The following is a 24849-nucleotide window of genomic DNA, read 5'->3' as shown; positions in this document are numbered from 1 at the left end:
GAAATCTACAAAGAAACGGAGACCGTAACTTACAAGGAAATGGAGACCATAATTTACAAAGGAACAGAGACCATAATTTACAAAGTAATTTACAAAGAAACGGAGACCGTAACTTACAAAGAAACGGAGACCATAATTTACATAGAAACGAAGACCATAATTTACAAAGTAATTTACAAAGAAACGGATACCATAATTTACAAAGTAATTTACAAAGAAATGGAGACCATAATTTACAAAGACACGTTGACCGTAATTAACAAAGAAACGGAGACCATAATTTACAAAGAAACGGAGACCGTAATTTACAAAGAAACGGAGACCGTAATTTACAAAGAAACGGAGACCGTAATTTATAAAGAAACGAACACAGCTATCTTTGATATAAAATTTACTGTATACAGATGATTACAGTGGTATTTACAGACAATATAATATCTTTAATAAGAAAACAAAACAAAATATAAAAATAGTCTATATGACAGGCAAGTGTTGTCAATACAGTATTTGTTCATTGTTCATGTTTTTGTAATATCAATTATTGTATAAGCATAGACTTGTAATAGATTATTGAACTGTTCAATGTACGTTCAGTTGAGCCGCGTCATGACAAGACAAACGTTATGTGTTTGCGACCAGCATTGATCCAGACCAGTCTGATCAGGATGCATGCTGTTCGCTATCAGTTTCATTACTTGTAATAGGGTTGGTAAGCGAACAGCATGGATCCTGATCAGACTGCGCGGATGAGCAGGCTGGTTTGGATACATGCTGGTCGCAAACACATTACGTTGGTTTTGTCATGACGCGGTTCAGTTAATTTCGAAACGGACAACCATATTTTTATCAAATAATATTTGAGATCGATGCAGCATTTAAGAACTCGACTGTTTGTGATTTAATTATCAATTAAATTATGGTACCATCTGCATTGATGACTAGATTGACGTCATTATTAATTACCATGTCTACCCACCTATGATATAATTATATGCCGCGCCAACCTGAACGACCAAGTCTTTCTACAGAGGCATGTGATGTTTTGTCCTGTTATAAAATGTTCTCGGTAACATTGAAATTCTTGTTATCAACAAAATGAAGATAAAAACCTAAAGGCTTCCAGTATATTACAAAAATGTTGGGAGTAAAGTTAACTAGTATGTGCCAAGAGTAATCTGAAGTTATGTTTAGTTCCAACTATTGTAAAAGAAGCCAGTTTTAAAAAACAGATCAATTATAGTATTATGCAAATTATGAAATTGCAACTATTTATTTATTGCAGACAAAGAACAAAAAATGGTTCAACCCAATGTTTGTATAATGTTTTAAACCTTCAAAAAACGACCAAATGCTGCTTTACACGTTGTTTCACCAATTTCTTCTTGAAACCATTTTTGGATCATTCAAACATACAAGTAGATTTCGAAAGAGTTAGTGCAAAGAAACGTCATATTTTAGAATGGTTCTTTGACATTACTCATTACACGAGTTTGTATGATATGGCAAATATTGATATAATTCTGATTTAGTTTAATAGATAGCATTAGATTGGACGCGAAAAAAACATGAGTGCACAATGTTTTACGTACTGTGTAATGTTTGTACGCAAATGGTTCACATACTGATTTACGTGTGTACACAATGCTTTATACACTGATCTATGAGTGTACACAATGTTTTGCCCACGGATCAATGTGTGTAGACAATGTTTTACATACCGATTAATTTGTGTACTCTTGTTTTTTTATATTCTGGTCAATGTGTGTATACAATGTTTGAATCACTGATCAATATGTGTAAGCAATGTGTTACATATATGTACTTATCAATCTGTGTACACAATGTTTTATACACTGATCATTATGAGTACACAATGTTTAACATACTGATTAATTTGTGTACGCTTGTTGTTTTTTTAAATTCTGATCAATGTGTGTACGCATTGGTTCACATACTGATTAATGTTTGTACACAATGTATTACATACTGATCAAAGTGCAAAATGCTTGCATGATGGAGATAAATATTTTTATGGGAAATAGGATATCGGACAATGACTGTTCCCACTTTATATGGATTGTTCATCGTTTGACATTTTACATACTTCGGTATATAACTGTTTTTTTTAACTGTGATTCGTGTATTCGATTTTCAATTGATACTACTCGTCGTTTACAAAGGCCGTGTTGTCAATAGAAGCAGGCGATATTCCATTTGTAATGTCACCGTTTGTATATTTGTCACCGTTTGGTATAGGTTGTTTCTCCGACTCTGGTCCTATTTCAACGTTGAACAATGTAAAGTCAGGTAATTTATATCTGTCCCCTCGGTCTTCTTCTTTAGATGGTCCCCACTTCTCTTTTGGATGATTAACCTCGATAAATAACTGAAATGTACATTTATTACATAATTAATGATCTTTTTTCATGGGTTTAGGTTGTTAAAGATGAAACCAATGGCCCACAAATGAAGCAACGAATATAGAAAAGAGCATCATTATATAACCATGACATTGGGAATGAATCACCTTAAGTTGAATGTGACAGAGTGCTTAATAAACTAATGAAATTACTATATACTTATTAGTTATTACAAAAGTTATTATTGATAAAATCATGCAAAATAACATGTGGTTCAGTCCCATTCATTTTAAGCAATTATATTCCTACTCTTCCATCAAGTTATATGGGTGATAAAACGTTTATTTACAGTCATCACTGGACATTTATATACACTTGAGAAAACTGTCAGTAATTTTATATTCTGGTGTCGATAGATACAGCAATTACTCCATTCCAGGGGAAAAATCATGTTCTTTAACGTACAATATAATAAGGCATCATCATTATATATACGGTGCCTAGGTCTTGACCGTCTCATCCGAATGACTTTGAAGTTATTTAAGAGTTATTGGAATTGCAGGTGGTCGAGCTCACGCCCCCCTCCCTGTATTTGAAATCAAAGAGAATTATCATTAAACCACTGCGCGTTATCTTCAAGTCATGCTACTCTGTATTCCAACCTTAAAACATAATTTGCCTTTATCTTTTTACTTTATTGTAATTAACATCCAATCAATGTTTTACAACTTACGTTAGCTCCTCCTTTCCAACAGTAATAGCCAATAAACCATCCCGGTACAATAAGAATAGGTGCAGCCGCAGACAGCCAACCTATAGCGTCGCCAAAGTCAGGATAATCGTAGCTTTCTAAGGTCAATGGTTTGTACTGCATGGCTTTAAATATTGTAACTCCCTGGAAGATGACAAGAGAACGGTATATAATTGAACGCTTCATATGAAAAGCTATTCGTTTATCTTATTAACCGGCGCTTACGACCAAACTGAGTACATTAAGACACATTTCGTTGCATTGAATTGAAATAAGTAATATAATATTAAATCCTGGGCAGACGTTCTATATTTTTGACAGATGTCTTCAGATTATTTTCATGCAATTAAAGACAAAGACAGAAAAGTTCGTTTCTGCTCAAGCAATGAAACACAAACTAGAAAAACATGTGCAAAATCAAGTATAAACGATATAAAATCATGTACAAACAACACAAAATCATGTACAAACAATAAAAGCAATGTACAAAGGATATAAAACATGTATAAAATCATGTATCAACGATATAAAATCATGTACAAAAGATATAAAATCATATACAAACGATACGAAATCATGTACAAATACATGTAACATAAAGTCATGTACGAATGATATTAAATCATGTACCGACGATATAAAATCATGTACAAATGATATAAAAGCATGTACGAATGATATAAACATCCAGGATATCTAAGACAATTTAGATTCACTGGAGTGAATATAAAGATAGAATAAAAAGATCAGTTACCTACCAACAAACATATTGGTGTAATCAACACCCACATTGGTATAAAGAAGACAAATGCTATCTTAGTCATCAATCGTTTACCAAGCATCATTTCAATATCTTTCTTGAACGTCATCACTCCTATATAAGTCAATTATAAATCAAATATAAAGTCATATGTATCTATATTTATACATGAAATTTTGATTACACATTGTAACACTTTTGCCATGGATTAAGTAACGTCTTGATAAATAATTGTTTGGTCCGTATTTTATTACTGTATTCAGTAGATAAAGAACACGAGCAAGCAAACAGAGCGAAAAAGAATTCCTGAGGAAATCCCAACACGGCAAAATTGAAAATTTTGCAGAGGCATGTTTATGAACGGTAATGATTAATGAAAGCTTCCGTCCACTGGACAAGTGTAAAACTGAGGATATCTGTACGTTTCTTTACTGTCAAAATTAAAAATGAAAGAAATGAACATTGAAAATAAGATATACGTGTAAAGGTAATTTAGAAATCGATATTTATTACTGATTAAGACTAAGTAATTCTTTATTAAAAATGGACAGCGTTGGCGTGGTGCCTACAGCGCCTGACTTTCAATTATGAGATACATTTAGTTTGTTCTACAAACAACTTCCCTGATATGATATGCGTGTTAATTACCTGTAGTGACTCAAGTCCTTCAAATAAACATCAAGTTGTTTTTATCAAGATTTAAGAATGTTTAAATTAATGAAAATGTATTTTAGTATGAAACTTTGTACGTTGAACGATATAGATAACTATTACACATGTCAAATCTTCCTGTATTTCATCTATTAAAACAAACATGAAAAGGAAAAAATGAAAAAAAGTCAATCAATATATAAGCCGCGTCACGACAAAGCCAACATAACGCGTTTGCGACCAGCATGGATCAAGACCAGCCTGCGCATCCGCGCAGTCTGATCAGGATCCATGCTGTTCGGTATCAGTTTTTCTACTCGTAATAGAGTTGGTAAGCGAACAGCATGGATCCTAATCAGACTGCACGGATGCGCAGGCTGATCTGGATCCATGCTGGTCACAAACGCACTATGTTGGCTCTGTCGTGACGCGGCTCATATGTATTCTTAGGATGTTAGATAAAGCGTATTTTTTATGATTTAGTGTAAATACAAGTACACGTAATTCTGCAAGCAAGATGTCTAATATCAGACCCTGTAATAACCAGAATGTAACAAAAAGTAGTTCCGTTGTAATTAGTTATCCTTTAAATCATCATAAATGATGTCTTACCATATACAAATATCACAGCAATAATTTCGAATAACCCAGCAAACAACAACGGAAATCCACCAACGTAATTATCTATTAAGTTGAGCAAATAGAAACCTCCCTGAAATAAAAAAAAATAAATAAATTAGTCATCGCTAGAATGAGACGTCTAAATTTGTCGGATATGTGTTAGACTTTTCTATCATTATCATCAACTTATTACATGTTTTATTCGAAGAATGGAAGAAAAGCATAATTATCTCTTATATATGAAGACAAGCCAGGTTCATGAAATATGTTATCATGAGCGATGTTATCACATACATGTATGTCATCGCAAGCTTTTGTTATCGCAAGCTAGTTTATTAGAAAATAGAAGAATTGAAATATTTGTAAATAAGTACCTGCTAGTATTACTATATCATGATTAAACTTGTATTAAAGAACATAAGTTGTCACACACCTCCGTTGTCATTGGTAGTCCAAGTGCGCAGAATAATAAACATCCGCATCCCCGAAATGCGACCATCCGAAACTTGGATCTTCGAATCGACGGAAATTCATCCATTATACTTGACAGAACTGTTTCAGTAGCTGAAAACTATATAAAACAAGCTTTATAAGTATTCTATCTTTATTTATATTCTATGAAACATGAGTAATTTTAGAAAGAAAATATACCTTTTACACGATTTACTTGTTTGTTGTTTTAGCTAAAATACTGTACAATAAGATAGTTTTAAGGAACGTACTAAAAACTTTTACATTTTCTTAGATTATAGTTATTTGTTGATATTAAAAAAATCTTATCTGCTTAAAAAATGATGCAAATAATGTAGCCTCAATATTAGGAATAATGATTTATTATTTAGTATTTCAGTCCTGCGTGGGTTAAAGGTCTGTTGGTTTTAAAATTACTGTATTAATTAAGATTAAAAACATTCTAAATCTCGTTATTACTAAAGTCAGCGGTTGTTATCACCTGTGAACTAAATCCTAACATAGTCATCATCAGGAAAAACAGTACTGCCCATACAGGAGACACTGGCATCTGAGATAATGCTTCCGGGTACACCATGAATGTCAACCCAGGCCCTACAGCGAGGAAAAATAATGTTTGTTCAAACAGGTAACTGATCACGTTGCAAAAAAATCCCTACGATTATGCTAAAATCATTTTATTATAACGATGCAAATGGTAAATAAAGAGGTGCAAATTATTCAGCATTCATATGATGTAGGTAAATAACTATCAAACGAAATGTTGGCCGTTCTACCCAAAGGGACCAGGCACAGTGCTGGGATAGTGTAAAAAGTGATTCTAGAAAAAAAATACTTTATATATAATATATAGACAAGGGGTTGAACTCGCCAAATCGGCCGAACGCCCCATGTCCAGTATATGTCAAAATTGCAAGGTCATTCTTGCGTAAATCATATAAAGCTATATATCAAATTGCAGCTAAATGACATCACTAGACGTTGACAATAACATTACTGTCCCAACTTAAATCGTTTTTGAACAACAAACCGATATTTCGGATGACACATCGTATTTTTGCTAGGTCGGACACAACCGTGCAATCTGTCCCCACTCGATTTTCTACGTGTAAAAACGCAATTCCAAACCATGACATTATATCAACCCGCAATAAATCGATAATACAAAACAAAAGAAACAACTTACCACCGGAAATTGATTTTTAAAATGTTTTATAGCGTCTGTAAACAATTAATTCCTGAATGTGAAAATGAAAGTTGTAATCAGCATCCATTGGCTATCACGTGACCAATTTGAAACGGATTATTTCATTGGTTGATTAAAATACAAAGCATTGCTGGGTCACAGAATCGTCCAATCAAACAATGTCTTACAACCGTTGCCGAATATGTATCATGGCTTCAAAAAAATATTTTGACGGAAGAGAAATAAAAAGAAATGAATGTTTGCTATAGTTGATTGGTTTTGGAACAATTTCCAGCGGTAAGTTGTTTATTTTGTTTTGTTTTATCGATTTATTGCGGGTTGGTATAATGACATGGTCTGGAATTGCCTTTTTACACGTAGAAAATCGAGTGTTTACAGGTTGCACGGTTGTGTCCGACCTAGCAAAAATACGATGTTTCATCCGAAATATCGGTTTGTTGTTCAAAAACGGTTTAAGTGGGGACAGTAATGTTATTATCAACGTCTAGTGATGTCATTTAGCTGCAATTTAATATATAGCTTTATATAATTTACGCAAGAATGACTTTGCAATTTTGACTTATACTGGACTAGGGGCATTCGGCCGATTTGGCGAGTTCAACCCCTTGTCTATATATTATATATACAATATATATTTTTTTTAAAAATTACTTTTTTACACTATCCCAACACTGTGCTGGGTCCCTGTGGTTCTACCAAGGTGTCCGTTTGATGAGATTATCAAAATGACTTTGAATGGAACATATTTCTACTGCGAAAGCGGACATTTCAACGGGTAATCATAGTGCCGTGAAATGAAAGAAACATCAAAATAAAGATTTCTTTTGTAACTATAAAACAATTATATTATCTAAAGAACCAACACGTATTAATATTTAGTAACATTTGAATTAAAATAAGTGGTATGTTCCCGTTATTTATAAACATACTTAAATTGTCGGCATAATTAAGATAACTTCAAATAGTGTTTTGGTCTCGTTATGGATTTAGCCTCATGTACATGAATTTAAGTCAGAGATATATCTTACCATCGGCCACTACCTCGGCTACTGAGGTATGTTTGTTGTTTGCCATGAAACCCAGTACGGAGAATATCACAAAGCCAGCATAGAAACTAGTCATGCAGTTAATGATAGGTACTATCAGTGCATCTCTGAAAACAAGGAGACTTTCTGACATTGTAACAGTGGCAATAAATGAATTGTTATTCGTTACGTTTCTAAAGATTAAATGAGAAAAATCTGTTTATAAATCATGAAAATAAATGCATAAATGCAGTTAAATTCACATACAAATGTTCATACAAACATTCACTATGTATGACCATTTATGCAAATATATATACTGTCGGCTTAAGACACCCGTGCAAGCGTTTTATTTATCATATAAATTATCCATATCATAAATTAATGATAACAATATAATTGTTTTTATTGCGGGAAGAAGAGAAGGATATCTAACCTCAAAGTGTTGGTTTTAAACTGGTTAAAACTTGACATAGCTATAAGTCCTCCTTGACAAATCCCGAGCGAGTAAAATATCTGTACCGCAGCATCACTCCATACCTTCAAAGGTAGTTAGATTCATATAAAAACTCAAAATATTTCATATCAGCGTTAAATTCTATTCATTCTGGCTTTTGCATAAGAACAAGTGAACCTTAGCCAAAATCTACAACAGACAGTTACAATCATTTTTTCTTATCTTTTGTGAAGAATAATATGAAGATTGAAAGGAATTCAAATGAAGATTTCCGCACAATGAATAAATCGAATTGCCTTAAGGAAATAAAGACAGAAATACATCATACACAGGCTATATGACGTAGATAATGATAATAGGTATGAATGATGTAGAAAATTCAGCTTCTATTTGATCCAAATCCTTGTTTATCTCGACTTTTCGTTATCTCGACTTTTTTCCATGGTCCCGGCAACTTCGAGATAACGATTGTCGACTGTATATATATATATATATATATATATATATATATATATATATATATATATATATATATATATATATATATATATATATATATATATATATATATATATATATATATATATATTGTTTTTATCTTTTTCTGCTAAAACTATATCGATTAGTTACTACCAAAAACAACGTAGTTTTATTGAAATATAAAAGAAACACGAATCTATAGTGATACATGGTATAACTAACACATATATTATAAATGAATTCATTTCCTAAGAGTTTTATTGACATGACATTATTACAGAATTTGATTTATTAAGTACAGTATAGATAAACTTACAGAAGCCTCGGAGAGTTTCGTTACATTTGGTTGTAGGTAGAAGTCAATACCAAGTTGATGACCTTCCAGTGTTAAACCTCGTACCAGTAAGATAGTCAACAAGATGTAGGGGAAGATAGAGGCTACATACATCACCTATATAAACATAATTATAAAACCATTTCTTTACAGATTATGTTTTCAATTTGTGTTACAAAATCAGGATTTAGATTTTTCGAAAACTTGTGTTCGTAAATAATACTCAACCGAAAATTGTATACTCCGGGAACTATTAACTAGTAACTGAAAGTTTTATCTACATTTGTTGGCACAGGACTTTTGAGTTATATGTAACGTACAGTTTAAGCCCAGATACAAATGTAAATTGATTTGGTCTTTAACATTGGAAAATTATGGGGTTTTTTTTGACATTTTTTGTTTGTATAACAATTTTTCACAAGATATATTTTACACCATAACATGTTTTACCTTGCCCAATGTTTCAACACCTTTAGTTAGAACAAGGAAGATAATGGTCCAGGCTAGAAGGTTACATAGAGATACGTCCCAGAGTAGAGCACCTTCATGCTCCAATCCTTCTGTTCTCTTCAACACACGACGTCTGTAATTAATATTTCATTATATATGAGCCGCGCCATGACAAAACCAACATAATGTGTTTGCGACCAGCATGGCTCCAGATCAGCCTGCGCAACCGCGCAGTCTGATCAGGATCCATGCTGTTCGCTTACCAACCCTATAACTAGAAGAGAAACTGATAGCGAACAGCATGGATCCTGATCAGACTGCGCGGATGCGCAGGCTGGTCTGGAGCCATGCTGGTCGCAAACACATTATGTTGGTTTTGTCATGGCGCGGCTCAATTATTACATTATTATATATGCATACATGCTTGCTTTACAGTGTAAATAACATAGATATTTAAAATAATGTATGTTTTTTATCAAATAGTCGGACAAAATTGTCTTAATATAAATGTTATGTTGGATGTTCACTGCATGTTGTCATTACAATGTATGTACATTTTGGCAAAATGAATCTTATCTTCTTAAGGTTAAACAGTATGTATTATACCTTATGCTTAAACGTAAGAGCACGTGCCATGATGTTTATATTAGCACGCATGATCTGAATATGCATGTTTATTTAGATATGAACTATTAGTGTAAATTCCTTTATAAGTATGTCAGTCAAAAATGTACTATTGTTTATTTGGAATGTTTTGAATTACTTGTAGAGGCATTAATGTTACTGTATCACACTGTGTCAAATACCCCAGTCTCTAGGACATGTTACAATGTTTGGTAAATTGAGAAAACTATGTTAGTAGACAACAACAACATCGTTAATGTCGATAAACTACTTAAGTGCAAAGAAGTTTATACCAATTAAACTTCAATAATATATATACAAATTGCCGAGTTGTTTAATGTATACAAAGATATTTTTTTTACCAAACAAGCAAGCTAGCTGCTTTTCAGTGATTATTTGTAGGTAAATTCAACCTCCGCAGCGGTCACTTCCCCTGATCAATACAATATGTATTATACACCACCACCACTTAAAACCAATATTAGACTTTCAGAATATGCTAATAATTGCCGTTCAGTAGGGTATTTGTATGTTTCGTGAAATAAATTCCTTCCTTGAAAAATAAATTTTATGTTTCTTCTTTAAAATGAAATATTTCGTATATTGTTTACGCCACAGAAGCCTACACACTGGTTTCGAGCCATATAATCCGTCACGGTGGATGACGTACCCCGTCGGCGCCCGTGTTTAGGGTATTTTGTTGTCCATTTTGTTATCACGTGGTATTCACGTGGAATTATACATTCAGAATGTCTAAAGGCAGGCGATGTACCGTTAGAAATGGTCAAATCTATGCCGCCGTCCAGTGATAAAGAATATTTCGTAAAAATGATTTCGCTCTACAACATAGATGTTATTTATGTTCACATATTATTTTCATTGTCACATGAGCAACGGCTGGCAGCAGTTTGAGGTTAATGATCGTACTGTTTTTTTCCTTTCATTTATTTGATTATTTATTCTTTTTTTTTAAACTTTTATGAGGTCAGTAGGTATGCACTGCTTGGTCAGAAAGAATCATGTACTGCATAGGTATCGTCCATAATAAAACCATCTTTTCCTCAATATTTGATTCAATTTAAATGAATTCCAGCCATAATAAAGATATCAAGCACGTGTCCACTATTCTAGAACAAAAATATACACCGTTATGCAGAACAAATATGCATTCATTAGCTTCTTTTATTTTGTTTTTGTGCAACAACATGCAGATATCGTTAAAAAAGCATGTAAAATAATTGAAAGATATACTGTAACTTACAAAAAGTATTCTTCGCTAGCACTTGTTGTTGTTGTATTAGCAATATCTGTAAAGTCTGTAAAAAGCCGAAATATTAGTATGTTTGTAAAGTAAATAAAGTACAACTTGAATACATAAGGCAACATTTACTTACTACTACGATAAATGAACTAACATTAAGTAATTCAATAGAGTAAAATTATATTCCAGAAGACTGAGGTTAATCAGCCTTACATTACTATGATGTTGCCATGACTACAAGAATCCAAGAAAGCTGGTAACAACTGAACACGAAGTGGAAATAAAACGATGAAAAATACACAGAGATGGACCTTTAGTTTCTTTTTTATGATTGTTATAAATTTATGCTGCATATCAATGCTTTTGATAGACATATATAGAATTATAAGCATTAGATCCATACAGGACCTTTCATAATTATTATTTCCTTTATATCGGGTAAATAACATCATAATTCATATAAACGAGTTTAATTGATATACAGAATATACAGGATATATTACAGTGGAAACAAGAGACGTCACGTGATAACGAATCAGGATATATGACAGATCTACTAGATTGTTAATATCAAAATAGTAAGAAAACACGGTATATAACAGATGATTACTAACTGCATTCAGTATAGAATCTCGACCCGTTTGCCCATGGAATGGTTGTGTTTAAATCCATGGTCGAATCTCTACATTGGCACGTGTTCCAGTCGTTGTTGCAGTCGCTCCATGGTAACTTTGACGTCATCGACGCGAAGAAGTAAAATATACAATAAGCCACAATGACGTTATAATATATGATGATACATGCCGTGATAAGGACAACACTCATACCAACCCCTGTAAAATATATGTACATGTATATACATGTTTTTTCAATCAATTTACTTAGAGATAAAAGGGCGTCTGTGGCCGAGTGATTAAGGTCGTTTGCTACAAATCACAAGCTCCTAATTGCTGCTGATTTGCATTTCGTCAGAGACATTGGAGTCCTTCATGTGAGGAAGCTATCAAGCCAGATTACGGAACGTCGATGCTTATACTGAGGTGCAAAAAGAAGCCAAAAACAAAAATAAAAGCTTGCCATGTGCGATATCGATAATGGATGCTGGCGAGTGCAACTAAATGTTAATGAACGGTACTTCAACGGAGTAAACTATATAGAATACAACATTTTAATATCTATACAATGGCAAGCGAGTTTATTCGATGTAAACTTAGTCTTACCTTTCATGGCAGGATTCATTCTCCAAATCTTGAGCGGTCCAAGACTAGCAAACTGTCCGAAACAAAGCTCCATGAAAAACAATGGAACGCCGAGTACCAGTAATGATATGAAGTATGGAACCAGGAACGCACCTGCAATGCCGGGATAAAAGTAAATTATAACTTAAGAAAATGTGTTTGACATATACATTATAATTATATACTTGACAAGTGGAACATTGAATGAACAGATGTTCACCGTAAACATACTTCTCGTATATTTATGGAGTGATGCAGGGCGCTTTATGGCGCCCGGTTTATATGTAGAATAGGATATAAAAAGTTGTCAACCAACAAAAAATTGAAAACAAAAGTTGTTTGCATTATTATCAATATGAAGTAATGTAAAATATTGATTTTATTCGTGTATTATTACGAAATGTATGCATTGTCTAAAATAAAGATATATTTTTCGAAATTAAAGTCAAAGTACATTGTAAAGTGCCGGCCTTCTCGCAAACACATACAAAATGAAATCCTTTCAGGTTTTAAGATATCAAAAAATACTCTCTTAAATGCCTGACTCTCTTACATACCGCCACCATTTCTGTAGCACAAATATGGAAATCTCCAAACATTTCCTAGTCCTACAGCAAATCCCACCATTGTAAGAATGAACTCCAGCTGGTTCCCCCATGCTCCACGGTTGTCGCTGACTGCTTTCTGTAAACATAACAATGTTTCTTTAATAAATACTTATATTTCAATAATAATCATAACAAACAAGTTAACGAACGGTTTTGTTTAATGTTGTTCAGCAAACATTTGCAACATAAAAATTACCTTTTTAAATATCTTTGATAAGTCTGGTAAGTTCTTGCCTACATAGTCTTTCAGTATAGGTCACAGGGTAATATGAAATTATGAACACTTTTCACAAACCTACACCTATGCCATCCACACCTCAGTGTTTATATACATGCTTAAGAAAATCGTTATAATTTATATGATACATATTTGTACTTATAAAATTTTGCATTTGTTTAACTATGAATGAAATTCACTTTCTTTTTATAAGTCTTCGATTATTCAAAATTGTTGAATATTAATCATGACACAATGTCATCTGGGAGAATAACTTGAGGAATAATTTGAGGAATAAAAGTCATCAACTGCCTTATTTCTAAGATTTACCTCCATTCCTAGAGAAAAAGTAGACGATGTTATAGCTATAAGGAACGTATCATTTTGAACAAATTATACAATTCACTTGATCGACAATGGCAAAAAGTACCAAGTTAACCTTATAATGATTTGTTTGTTTGCATAAATGAATGTTAATAATGTCAAGGCCATAATCAAATTTTCTTTCTGGAAACGTTATCATTACAATTTTCGTAATTTAGATCCTTTATTTATAATATCATCTTAAGTATGTTTAGTTGGCACTGATGAGGTGACACTGGTTTTCAAGATATTGCTTACAAAATATTTATAAGTAACTGTTGTTTTATAATAACAAATGGTTATGTTAAAAAATTACCCTGAAATCATTATGACAAATTATTTCTAGGGTAATTTTGTTGAAACCTTTGTTTAGATACAATAATTTACTGTTTAGGAAATCATCTTATAAAATTAAAGTTGTTCTAAGGTATAGATATATAGGAAACAACTTTTTTATATTACTTAACTTAAAAATGATATTTAGGGAGAATTTTAAAGACGTTGGAATAAAGCAATTCTTAAGATGTTTTGACCTTAGATGCATAGAGTCGCGTACTACCTTAAGTGTAAAGTTTTATCTGTATGTTAAAATCTAGGAAACGTATTAATTTCAAATCACGTGACCATGAACGACCCGAATAAGGTAACATCTGGCATTGCCAATCCTTAATAATATTTTGATAATATGCTGGCAAGCCGAGAAATTTTGGTTTGTTTAATTATTGTCAAACATATGCCTTATCAAACACAGCTTGTGCATTGCCTTTGTTTCTACCTATCATTACGGGAAGATCATATAACATTTCTGACATTTCAAGTACTGTCAATCATTATCCTTACAGACCAACAAAATATATTGTACCATATACAATAATGTTTATAATACTGCACGTTTGTAACGTCGCTTTTCATTGGGTATTGTGGCGTTTATATAGTTTTACACACACGGCTGATGTCAATTTATGAAGAAATCTCACTTTTTTCTCTAAAAGAGATGCTTGCTGTTTTATAAATTCGTTATAAATATTTCTGACAGGTTATATGACCGTATTTAAATGTTTTTTTTTGTAATGTAACCTTCGCCTAGCGTCTCGTGTTATATTAAAAAAAAGAAGAAAAAAGAAACACGTTTATATAGGGCCATAAAATATTTATAACTAATAGTTTATCATGTGACTGACCCTTGACGTTTATGTGATCCTTAATAACAAGATTAGGTAGCAGTATATTACAATATCAAATGATAGATGTTTGTTTACTTTGTCATATAGATATGTATACAAATTAATTCACCTAAGGAATTTGTTATCTATACATTTTCGTTTCATAACTGGGTCCAATTTATTACCTTAGATGACCTGAAAATTTGTTTACATTCTCAATGCCATTGAACGAATACCTTCTATGTTCGTCAAAAGGCAACAATATTAAGAAATCTTTTCTTGCAAATTTGAAACAAGGAATATACTTAAAATTTTATATTGATCATTAAAAAAATACAGATATGCATCTCATAAAAATAGTCTTAATTAGTTTAAATCAATGCCTGACACATGGCATGCTATACTCGGCATGATTTAATTACCCACGTCAGTCTCCGAAGCGGGGTATATCTCGTCGAAATACTTTTCAAATGCCTTCGCCATTTCGTATTAACTTTTCTGAAGCGCGGAATATCTTGACAACAATTTTTTTTCAAAGTCCTTGGTCATTTTTCAAATTTGTCGCAAAATATAGGACCGATACAAATATAAATGTTCATTTAAGTCATTTTGCAAAACAGTTTATCCAGAAAGTCATTATTTAACGGTACATTGTATGAATAATCTACATTCTTGCATTAAAACTGCGCATACAATTATAATGACTACATTAACGGGGAAAAAACATACATTAACTGACCAAGCGCCCGCTGCTGCTCGTTTTTAAATGTCTTTTTAATATGCGTGACTCAGGGCACTATGTAAAACAGCATAATACAATGACAGTCCCTGTAGTTTTATTATTTAAAAGAACGTCCAATGCCGAAGTCAAATGACACCGCACTATCACATAGAAAGCAAACAATGGTTTCTTTGTACGAATAACCAATAATAACTGACTTGGACGAATACTTTTATGCAAGATTAACACTTTTTGCATATTAACATTTTGGTAAAGTACGAGGACGCCTTTAAAGCCCGAGACTTATTTTGTAAATTGATTTTCTAATTGGCTTTACCCACTTGTCAGACAATCAAACACAGACAGTAAAATATCTGTTGTGTATGAAAGGATAGTTTTAATACTCATACGAACTGTTTTTATCCATGTGAAGGGTTTCTCAATTGCCTATTGATATCTGTTGTATTAAACTTGCAAAATAGATTTAGAGGTTTTGAGTTCACGCATTGGGCTAAAATAATAATAACTACAGATTTCAAACAGTATCTACACAATTTATTACTTTTTTGTATTTTGTTTTCGCTTGTTTGAAAATTTACTGGTGAAAATAAAATCACAGTAATGAAGAACTGACTTGCATGCAGACAACGTTTTATTCATCTTATTGTTAATGTTATCATACGATGATAGACATTATAAAATCATGTCCATTATGTAGATCAATTCAAAACTAATCGAATTTATAGCAATGGTTGAACATATATTTAAATCAAGTACATTTCATTTGACTTGATGTAATTTACATGCAAGACACAATTAACTTTAAATCAAATATTTGATTGATGTATGAACCTGTGGTCAAACAAGTCGTCCTTTTAAATATCCAATCGTTAAGTAAGTTGAATATTTTCTGAATTTTTTGTCAATGCCCTATCTAATGTATAATGCTGAGTTGACAGTAAAATAGATAAAGAAAGCTCAACACAGCAAATTTGAAAACGTAGCGGACTGTTAATAAAACGGTAGAAGTTAACACGCCCTCTAGCACCGGCTGGAGCAAATTTCAATATTTAGTCTTGCCAGACAATGATTATAAATGAAAACAATATACACATATAAAGAAAGAATTCTAATCATGAATTAAACCAAAATGCTGTAATGATGTAATATGACACTTCAACACTATTCAATAACAAGAGGCGTATGGTTACAAAGTGAAATAATGTTTGTGATTAGAACAAGGGGAAAATATAAACGGAACTTGATAAAAAGTATTTGGCGCAAATTTGTGTAAAGTTACAAAAGTTTACCGAGTTTTCACGAATAAATGCTAGATGTATTGCCATAAGAGTAGAATTTCTCACAAACATAAATATAAATCTTTTCACTGAAATACTTATAAATAATTCATTTACTTATATTAATTTCAATTTGTTTTGAAGAAAAAAAGTTATTTTGAAAATAACCTTGCATTTGTTAATATGTTATCCTTGAAAGATATGATATAGATATAATTATGTAAATTATTATGTAAAATTATAGATAATCTATCTCAAGTATGAGTACATTTAGAGATAGGCTGTTATTAAAGGTACAATAACTGTAGGGTAGTTTTGCAATTTCAAGATGATATAATGAAATTTGATATTTAAGATATGATCTTATGTCATTGTTAAAATGTAACCACAAGAAAGCGTCTGGTTAAGATATAAGCATGCAAAATTCAAAAGTATTAGAATAATAATTATTTTAATAATTGGTATATACTGTACATTTATATCTCATAAAATTAATAATATTAACACAGGCGGTGTCGGACTTTGTTTTGCATTATAATTATGAATGTGCTAGAGAAATGCATTAAAACTGCACGACTCCAGATGAGCCAGTATGTTTTAAGAAAATCAAAACTAAAATTTTAAGAAAAGTAAAAAGATTCAAGATACAAGTAATAATTTACATGTTATGTACGATTATTATTTTGTAGTGTTAATTACCATATTTCTACTGCGTTACTAACGCAGTAAGGGGTATTTTTTGCATATTTTGACCTCTTTTTTGGGGGGGGTAATTTACGTGCATTTTAAGCGCCGTTTGCATTTGTAAATTACTTTCTTTGTTTACTTCACAATACTCAACTTTAAAATATAGTTTTCAAAATTTTCATTTAAATCAGTTTGAATTTTGCTTTAATTGAATAGGAATTTCCATATACCCGTTTCGTAAGTAACTTGTTTTCCACTAATTCAAATAACAAAATCTCGTCATTTACACAACAGACTTGTTTGTCTATATTTTTTTGTATATTTTTTGAAAATTGTGTGGCATCAACATTTATTTAATCAGTTTTTGATAATAAACAGTGAATTTGAAGAGTGAACGGAAACTATAAAAACGGAACGAAATAAAGTGTTTGAAAATGAAATTATTACATTAGCCCGATTGACAGCAAGTTTATATGCCAAATTTGTTATATAATAATATAAACAACGGGGTGGATTATTTCAACCACGCCTTGATGTCAAATTTATTTAAATATTTTCACAAACGAATCATCGACATGGTGGCTTATCACTCAATGGTGGAAATTTTTCTTTCCCAAAAACTCATTGACAAAATTTTCCACTGATTCAATCTACTGCTTGTTTATTGTGGAATGCTCGTATTCTTTCTTTCCCAATACTGATCAAATAGAAAATAATGACAACCATTCATAAACGTCGCAATCTGTCTACAACTTTATCTGACACTGACCTCTCTGTGACCATTCCTTGTGATTAATATGAATATCAAAATAAACATTTAGTGAAACATCTTGACTAAAGCATTGTATAATTGTAGAACAAATTGTCATACTTCAGAATACTTCAGGCTGCAATGTTTTTCTTTGTGCAAAGCTTTCTTAAATTTCTGCCAATAGCTATCAGAATTATTAAAGGAATTTTCTATTTGACGAAGGATAATTTTATATGGTCTTATCTCTTACATAAACAGGAATTATCTCAAAGGGCGGGCAAAATTGTGTATTAATTTCAATTAGCCAAAACTTTTTACGATATAGTAATTTTAAAATCAACATTCTTATCTATAAATTTTGTCAAAATTTTCATATAATTTTAGAATATCAGCTCTCATAATTTGAAAAATATTGTATGATCAAACTTTACTTTTGTTATTCAAACTTCGTTAAAACTAAATGCTGAAGAATTTTAGTCATTTGAAAGAACAGTTCAATTCTACAGTCAAAATTAAGGTTTCAGTTATAAAAAATCAGTAATTTAAGTTACATGCTGTATGGTGTATTATCATTAATTCAATAACATAAAGATTGTGTTCGTCTGTCCGTGCATTATCTGATAAGTGAGCACTATTTAACATCATATAACTATAAATTATCTCAATCATACCACTAACGTATATAAGAAATATAGTATTAATTGAGGTTATTTAATAAGAGATAGGAGAAGTATTAAAATTAAAAATAAAAAAATCTTAAGAGCCGACTGATATGTATCATTTGCAATCCTTAAATATTTAGATGGCTATATTTAAGGAAACGGAATCTTTCTCTGTTTAATGAGTTGTAGAATGGAAGCAGTAAAATTTATTCATTATCACAACTCGCATTAGAAAATGTAATGCACATATGTATGATTCGTATCCTACACTATGAAAATATTAAATATAATTCATTTGTATGATTTTGTAATGCTTCAAGTTTTTTAGTAGTAATATTACTGCGAACGTCGGTGTGTGTTGGGGTGGGAAGGGGCGTTTGAATATGGCACCATTTCTCTCAAAGACATCATCCGTTGAGCCTATTTTCAACCCCTTTTCTGGTAAAAGCAATTACAATTTCAAAACCAGACAAAGGACATAGACAAAATATTATGCAAAATGCATTATAAATGTAAAACGAATTGTTCATGGATAGAAATATTATAATATATATAATACATTGTTTACAGATAGAAGTAATATAATCTTACTATAAACGCATTATTAACATAGAGAAACAAAAGAATATAAAACGCATTATTAACAGATAGAAATAAAATAATGTAAAATGCATTGTTGACGGATAGAAATAAAAAAAAATGTGCAATGCATTGTTGACGGATAGCAATAAAATAATGTAAAATATGCATTGTTTACGGATAGAAATAAAAAATAAGTACAATGCATTGTTGACGGATAGAAATAAAAAAATGTACAATGCATTGTTGACCGAACGAATCATGTGTGTAAAATGATAAAATTATTTCCAGAAAGCTTAATTTAGATTGGTTTATCAGGAACCATCAATAAGAATAGTATATCTAATGTTTAATCAAAATGTAATAGTAATTTTCGGATATAAAACAAATATCTGTAGTATTAATAGTAAATCAGTTGGTTTGAAGAATAAACATGCTTTAAGCTAAAACTATCAGATCTATTTATGTATAAATGAAAGTAGTAGATATATCGTATAGATGATTCTTAAACAAAGGAACTTGTTGTGTTATTAAAAATAAGTTTAAAAGCAAACATATAAATGAGCCGCGCCATGACAAAACCAACACTATGGGTTTGCCACCAGCATGGATCCAGACCAGCCTGCGCAGCCGTGCAGTCTGATTAGGATCCATGCTGTTCGCAGTTTCTCTACTTGTTATAGGGTTTGTAAGCGAACAGCATGGATCCTGATCAGACTGCGCGGATGCGCAGGCTGGTCTGATCCATGCTGGTTGCAAACCCACTATGTTGGTTTTGTCATGGCGCGGCTCAAATTATTTTTAGAATTGGATACGCGGAAAGTGAAACTCAAATTCCACAACAAAATTACATGTAAATATAAATGGACTAGAAATTGGGTTCAAATCTCGTCAGGGGCAATCCCTTGTTTCCGTGAAAAAGAATCTTTACACCCACCCATTGGTTTGTACTGGTTGGTTCCAGGAACAGATTCAAGAATGTTTCAATAAGCTTTTAGCTTCCAAAACAATCGAACTAAAATAATTTAAATTACCAGTCTTTTTTGTATTAATTTTGATACAATACACAACCACTTGTTTAATTGTTTGAATAATTTAAAACATTGATATAGAAGAATTGTTTTACCTGTTCCCCCATATTCTCTAACGTTCAATTAATCCTTTATTTTTTATTCTTTATTTACGAGAGACTACTTCAGATTTATATTACACGAAACGTGAGTACTGATCAAAACTAATTACTTTTATTTCAAAGGAGACACTGATCAAATAATTTGTCAAACTTTGAAGGAGTTTATATTCATTCACATCTAACCCCCAGATATCATTTTAGGCGCATGCGCACTTGAATTTTCTGATAAGGGTAAGTATATAGTTAAGGTTAACAATGTTTTGAACAATTTAAGAAATTGTGGTTTGTATTATCTCTCGTGCATGATCACACGTGGTTCAATTTCGAAATAGTGAAAGACAACAGGACTGTAAATCATTAAATACACTTTTATCATCAGCTGATAATGTCAATTATTTTTAAAGGCATCTGCCACACGTGACAACCAGCCAACAGGATGTTGACCAATGTTAAGACAATCAATCTGGCTATAACCATCCACCCGGATATGTTTTGTATATATATTTGTATATATACCTATAAAGAGTTGAAAGACTTCAAGGTCTCAAAGACTTATAGTAGATTGTTCAACTATTCCTCAAACAGTACCCAATAAGACGGGAGTTCTTGCAATCTATATAAATCATTTGCAACTCAACTTTTTGACATCAACCAGTACTGATGTCATGCAATGAAACATGGCCGTTACCTGAGTAGGGCTCGAACTCACTTTTATCTTTACGTGTTGGTGGCCGTTTGAAGGTCGATGAAGACAAAGTTTTATTAATTCTAAGTTAATATGGCGGACATCTTAGATTTTGGTGGCCGTATTCGATTCGCACATCCCGGATCGCAGGCTTCAATGAAAAGTATTTTATCAACCAACAACTGTGCCAATGTTCATGCCTTCGCAAAAGGTGCCCAAATCGCACTATTTTTTGCACGGATTTCTTGGATTCAAATGTTGGTGTGGTTTCAAACCCAAATCAAAATAGCAGACTTGTATAAATTTCTATATTTAGTGTATCACAATTTGTAGATTTAATTTTTGACATTAATCATTAAGATTTGGTAAAATGTCTCTTATCTTTCTATAATATCACAATTAAAATCAAAATTAATAGCTAAAAGAAAGAATAATTATCCCTCCTAGTCATGATAAAACTATAAAATACAAATCACAATTTCGCATGTTTTGTCTTTTAAAAATCTTAGTAGTGTATGTGAAAAATTAGATAAATGAAGAACATCTGGTAAATCAGCGAGATCATTAATATACACGTGTCAAATCAGTTTGATAAATCAAGTATATGTGATAATTCGGCTGAATAAAGTATTACACGTGACAAGGCAGCACGCCTGGCAGGTCAGTTAAATAAATGAAGTATATGTGACTAGTCAGGTAGATGAATGAAGTATATGTGACAAGTCAGCTAGATTAATGAAGTACATGTGACAAGTCAGCTAGATTAATGAAGTTCTGTGACAAGTCAGCTAGACGAATGAAGTACACGTGACAAGTCAGCTAGATTTATGAAGAACATTTGACAAGACAGCTAGATCAATGACGTACATGTGACAAGCCAGCTAGATTAATGAAGTTCACGTGACAAGCCAGCTAGATGAATGAAGTACATGTGACAAGTCAGCTAGATTAATGAAGTTCACGTGACAAGCCAGCTAGATTAATGAAGTACACGTGACAAGCCAGCTAGATGAATGAAGTATATGTGACAAGTCAGCTAGATTAATGAAGTACATGTGACAAGTCAGCTAGATTAATGAAGTTCTGTGACAAGTCAGCTAGACGAATGAAGTACACGTGACAAGTCAGCTAGATTTATGAAGAACATTTGACAAGACAGCTAGATCAATGAAGTACATGTGACAAGTCAGCTAGATTAATGAAGTTCACGTGACAAGCCAGCTAGATGAATGAAGTTCACTTGACAAGTCAGCTAGATTAATGAAGTTCACGTGAAAAGCCAGCTAGATGAATGAAGTACATGTGACAAGTCAGCTAGATTAATGAAGTTCACGTGACAAGCCAGCTAGATGAATGAAGTACATGTGACAAGTCAGCTAGATTAATGAAGTTCACGTGACAAGCCAGCTAGATGAATGAAGTACACTTGACAAGTCAGCTAGATTAATGAAGTTCACGGGACAAGCCAGCTAGATGAATGAAGTACACTTGACAAGTCAGCTAGATTAATGAAGTTCACGTGACAAGCCAGCTAGATGAATGAAGTACACTTGACAAGTCAGCTAGATTAATGAAGTTCACGTGAAAAGCCAGCTAGATGAATGAAGTACATGTGACAAGTCAGCTAGATTAATAAAGAACACGTGACAAGCCAGCTAGTTTAATGAAGTACACGTGACAAGTCAGCTAGATTAATAAAGTAAATGTGACAAGTCAATTCGATAAACGAAGTACATGTGACAAGTCAGCTAGATTAATGCAGTAAGTGACAAGTCAGGTAAATAAATAAAGTACACGTGACAAACAAGCAAGATTAATGAAGTACACGTGACAAGCCAGCTAGATTTATGAAGTACACGTGACAAGCCAGCTAGATGAATGAAGTAACTTGACAAGTCAGGCTAGATTAATGAAGTTCACGTGACAAGCCAGCTAGATGAATGAAGTACATTGTGACAAGTCAGCTAGATTAATGAAGTTCACGTGACAAGCCAGCTAGATGAATGAAGTACATGTGACAAGTCAGCTAGATTAATGAAGTTCACTTGACAAGCCAGCTAGTTGAATGAAGAACACTTGACAAGTCAGCTAGGTTAATGAAGTACACTTCACAAGTCAGCTAGGTTAATGAAGTTCACGTGACAAGCCAGCTAGATGAATGAAGTACACTTCACAAGTCAGCTAGGTTAATGAAGTTCACGTGACAAGCCAGCTAGATGAATGAAGTACACTTGACAAGTCAGCTAGATTAATGAAGTTCACGTGACAAGCCAGCTAGATGAATGAAGTACACTTGACAAGTCAGCTAAATTAATGAAGTTCACGTGACAAGCCAGCTAGATGAATGAAGTACACTTGACAAGTCAGCTAGGTTAATGAAGTTCACGTGACAAGCCAGCTAGATGAATGAAGTACACTTGACAAGTCAGCTAGATTAATGAAATTCTGTGACAAGTCAGCTAGAGTAATGAAGTACACGTGACAAGCAAGCTAGATAGATTAAGTACAACTAGATTTATGAAGTACACGTGACAAGTAAGCTAGACGAATGAAGTACACGTGACAAGCCAGCTACATTAATGAAGTACATGCGACGAGTCAGCTAGAATAATGAATTTTCGTGTCATGTCAGCTAGAGAAATGAAGTTCACGTAAATAGCCAGCTAGACAGATAAAGTACAGCTAGATAAATGAAGTACACGTGGCAAGTCAGATAAATAAATAAAGTAAATGGGACAAGTCAGCTAAACGAATGAAGTACACGTGCTAAGTCAGTTTAAAGAAGTACACGTGACAAGCCACCTAGATTAATGAAGTACACGTGACAAGTCAACTAGATTAATGAAGTACACGTGACAAGTCAGCTAGATTTATGAAATACACGTGACAAGTCAGCAAGATTAATGAAGTGCATGCGACACGTCAGCTAGAGTAATGAAGTACACGTAACAAGTCAGCTAGATTAATGAATTACACGTGACAAGTCAGCTAGATTAATGAAGTGCACGTGACAAGACAGCAATATTAATGAAGTACATGTGACAAGTCAGCTAGATTAATGAAGTACATGCGACAAGTCAGCTAGAGTAATGAAGTACACGTAACAAGTCAGCTGGATTAATGAATTACACGGGACAAGTCAGCTAGATTAAATGAATTACACGTGACAAGACAGCAATATTAATGAAGTACATGTGACAAGTCAGCTACAGTAACGAAGTACACGTAACAAGTCAGCTAGATTTATGAAGTACATGTGACAAGTCAGCTAGAATAATGAAGAACATGTGACA

General features: G+C 32.6%; 1 protein-coding gene across 1 annotated transcript; it reads right to left on the bottom strand.

The window, feature by feature from the left end:
- Positions 1-376: 376 nt before the first annotated feature.
- Positions 377-21086, bottom strand: LOC132713434 (sodium- and chloride-dependent glycine transporter 2-like). The gene is made up of 15 exons (XM_060696036.1): positions 20866-21086; positions 13248-13374; positions 12673-12804; positions 12067-12285; positions 11453-11507; positions 9568-9700; positions 9100-9234; positions 8283-8386; positions 7850-7974; positions 6096-6208; positions 5577-5714; positions 5135-5234; positions 3870-3985; positions 3094-3255; positions 377-2386 (listed from the first exon to the last, which is right to left on the bottom strand). Exons 1-15 carry the CDS (start codon positions 20875-20877, stop codon positions 2162-2164), a joined length of 1896 nt encoding a protein of 631 aa, XP_060552019.1. The 5' UTR covers positions 20878-21086; the 3' UTR covers positions 377-2161.
- Positions 21087-24849: the final 3763 nt, after the last annotated feature.

Source organism: Ruditapes philippinarum, unplaced genomic scaffold (assembly GCF_026571515.1).
Source record: "Ruditapes philippinarum isolate M1 unplaced genomic scaffold, ASM2657151v2 ctg332_1_1_1_1, whole genome shotgun sequence".
Classification (NCBI taxonomy): Eukaryota; Metazoa; Mollusca; class Bivalvia; order Venerida; family Veneridae; genus Ruditapes; species Ruditapes philippinarum.
This window is presented reverse-complemented; position numbering and strand designations above follow the sequence as displayed.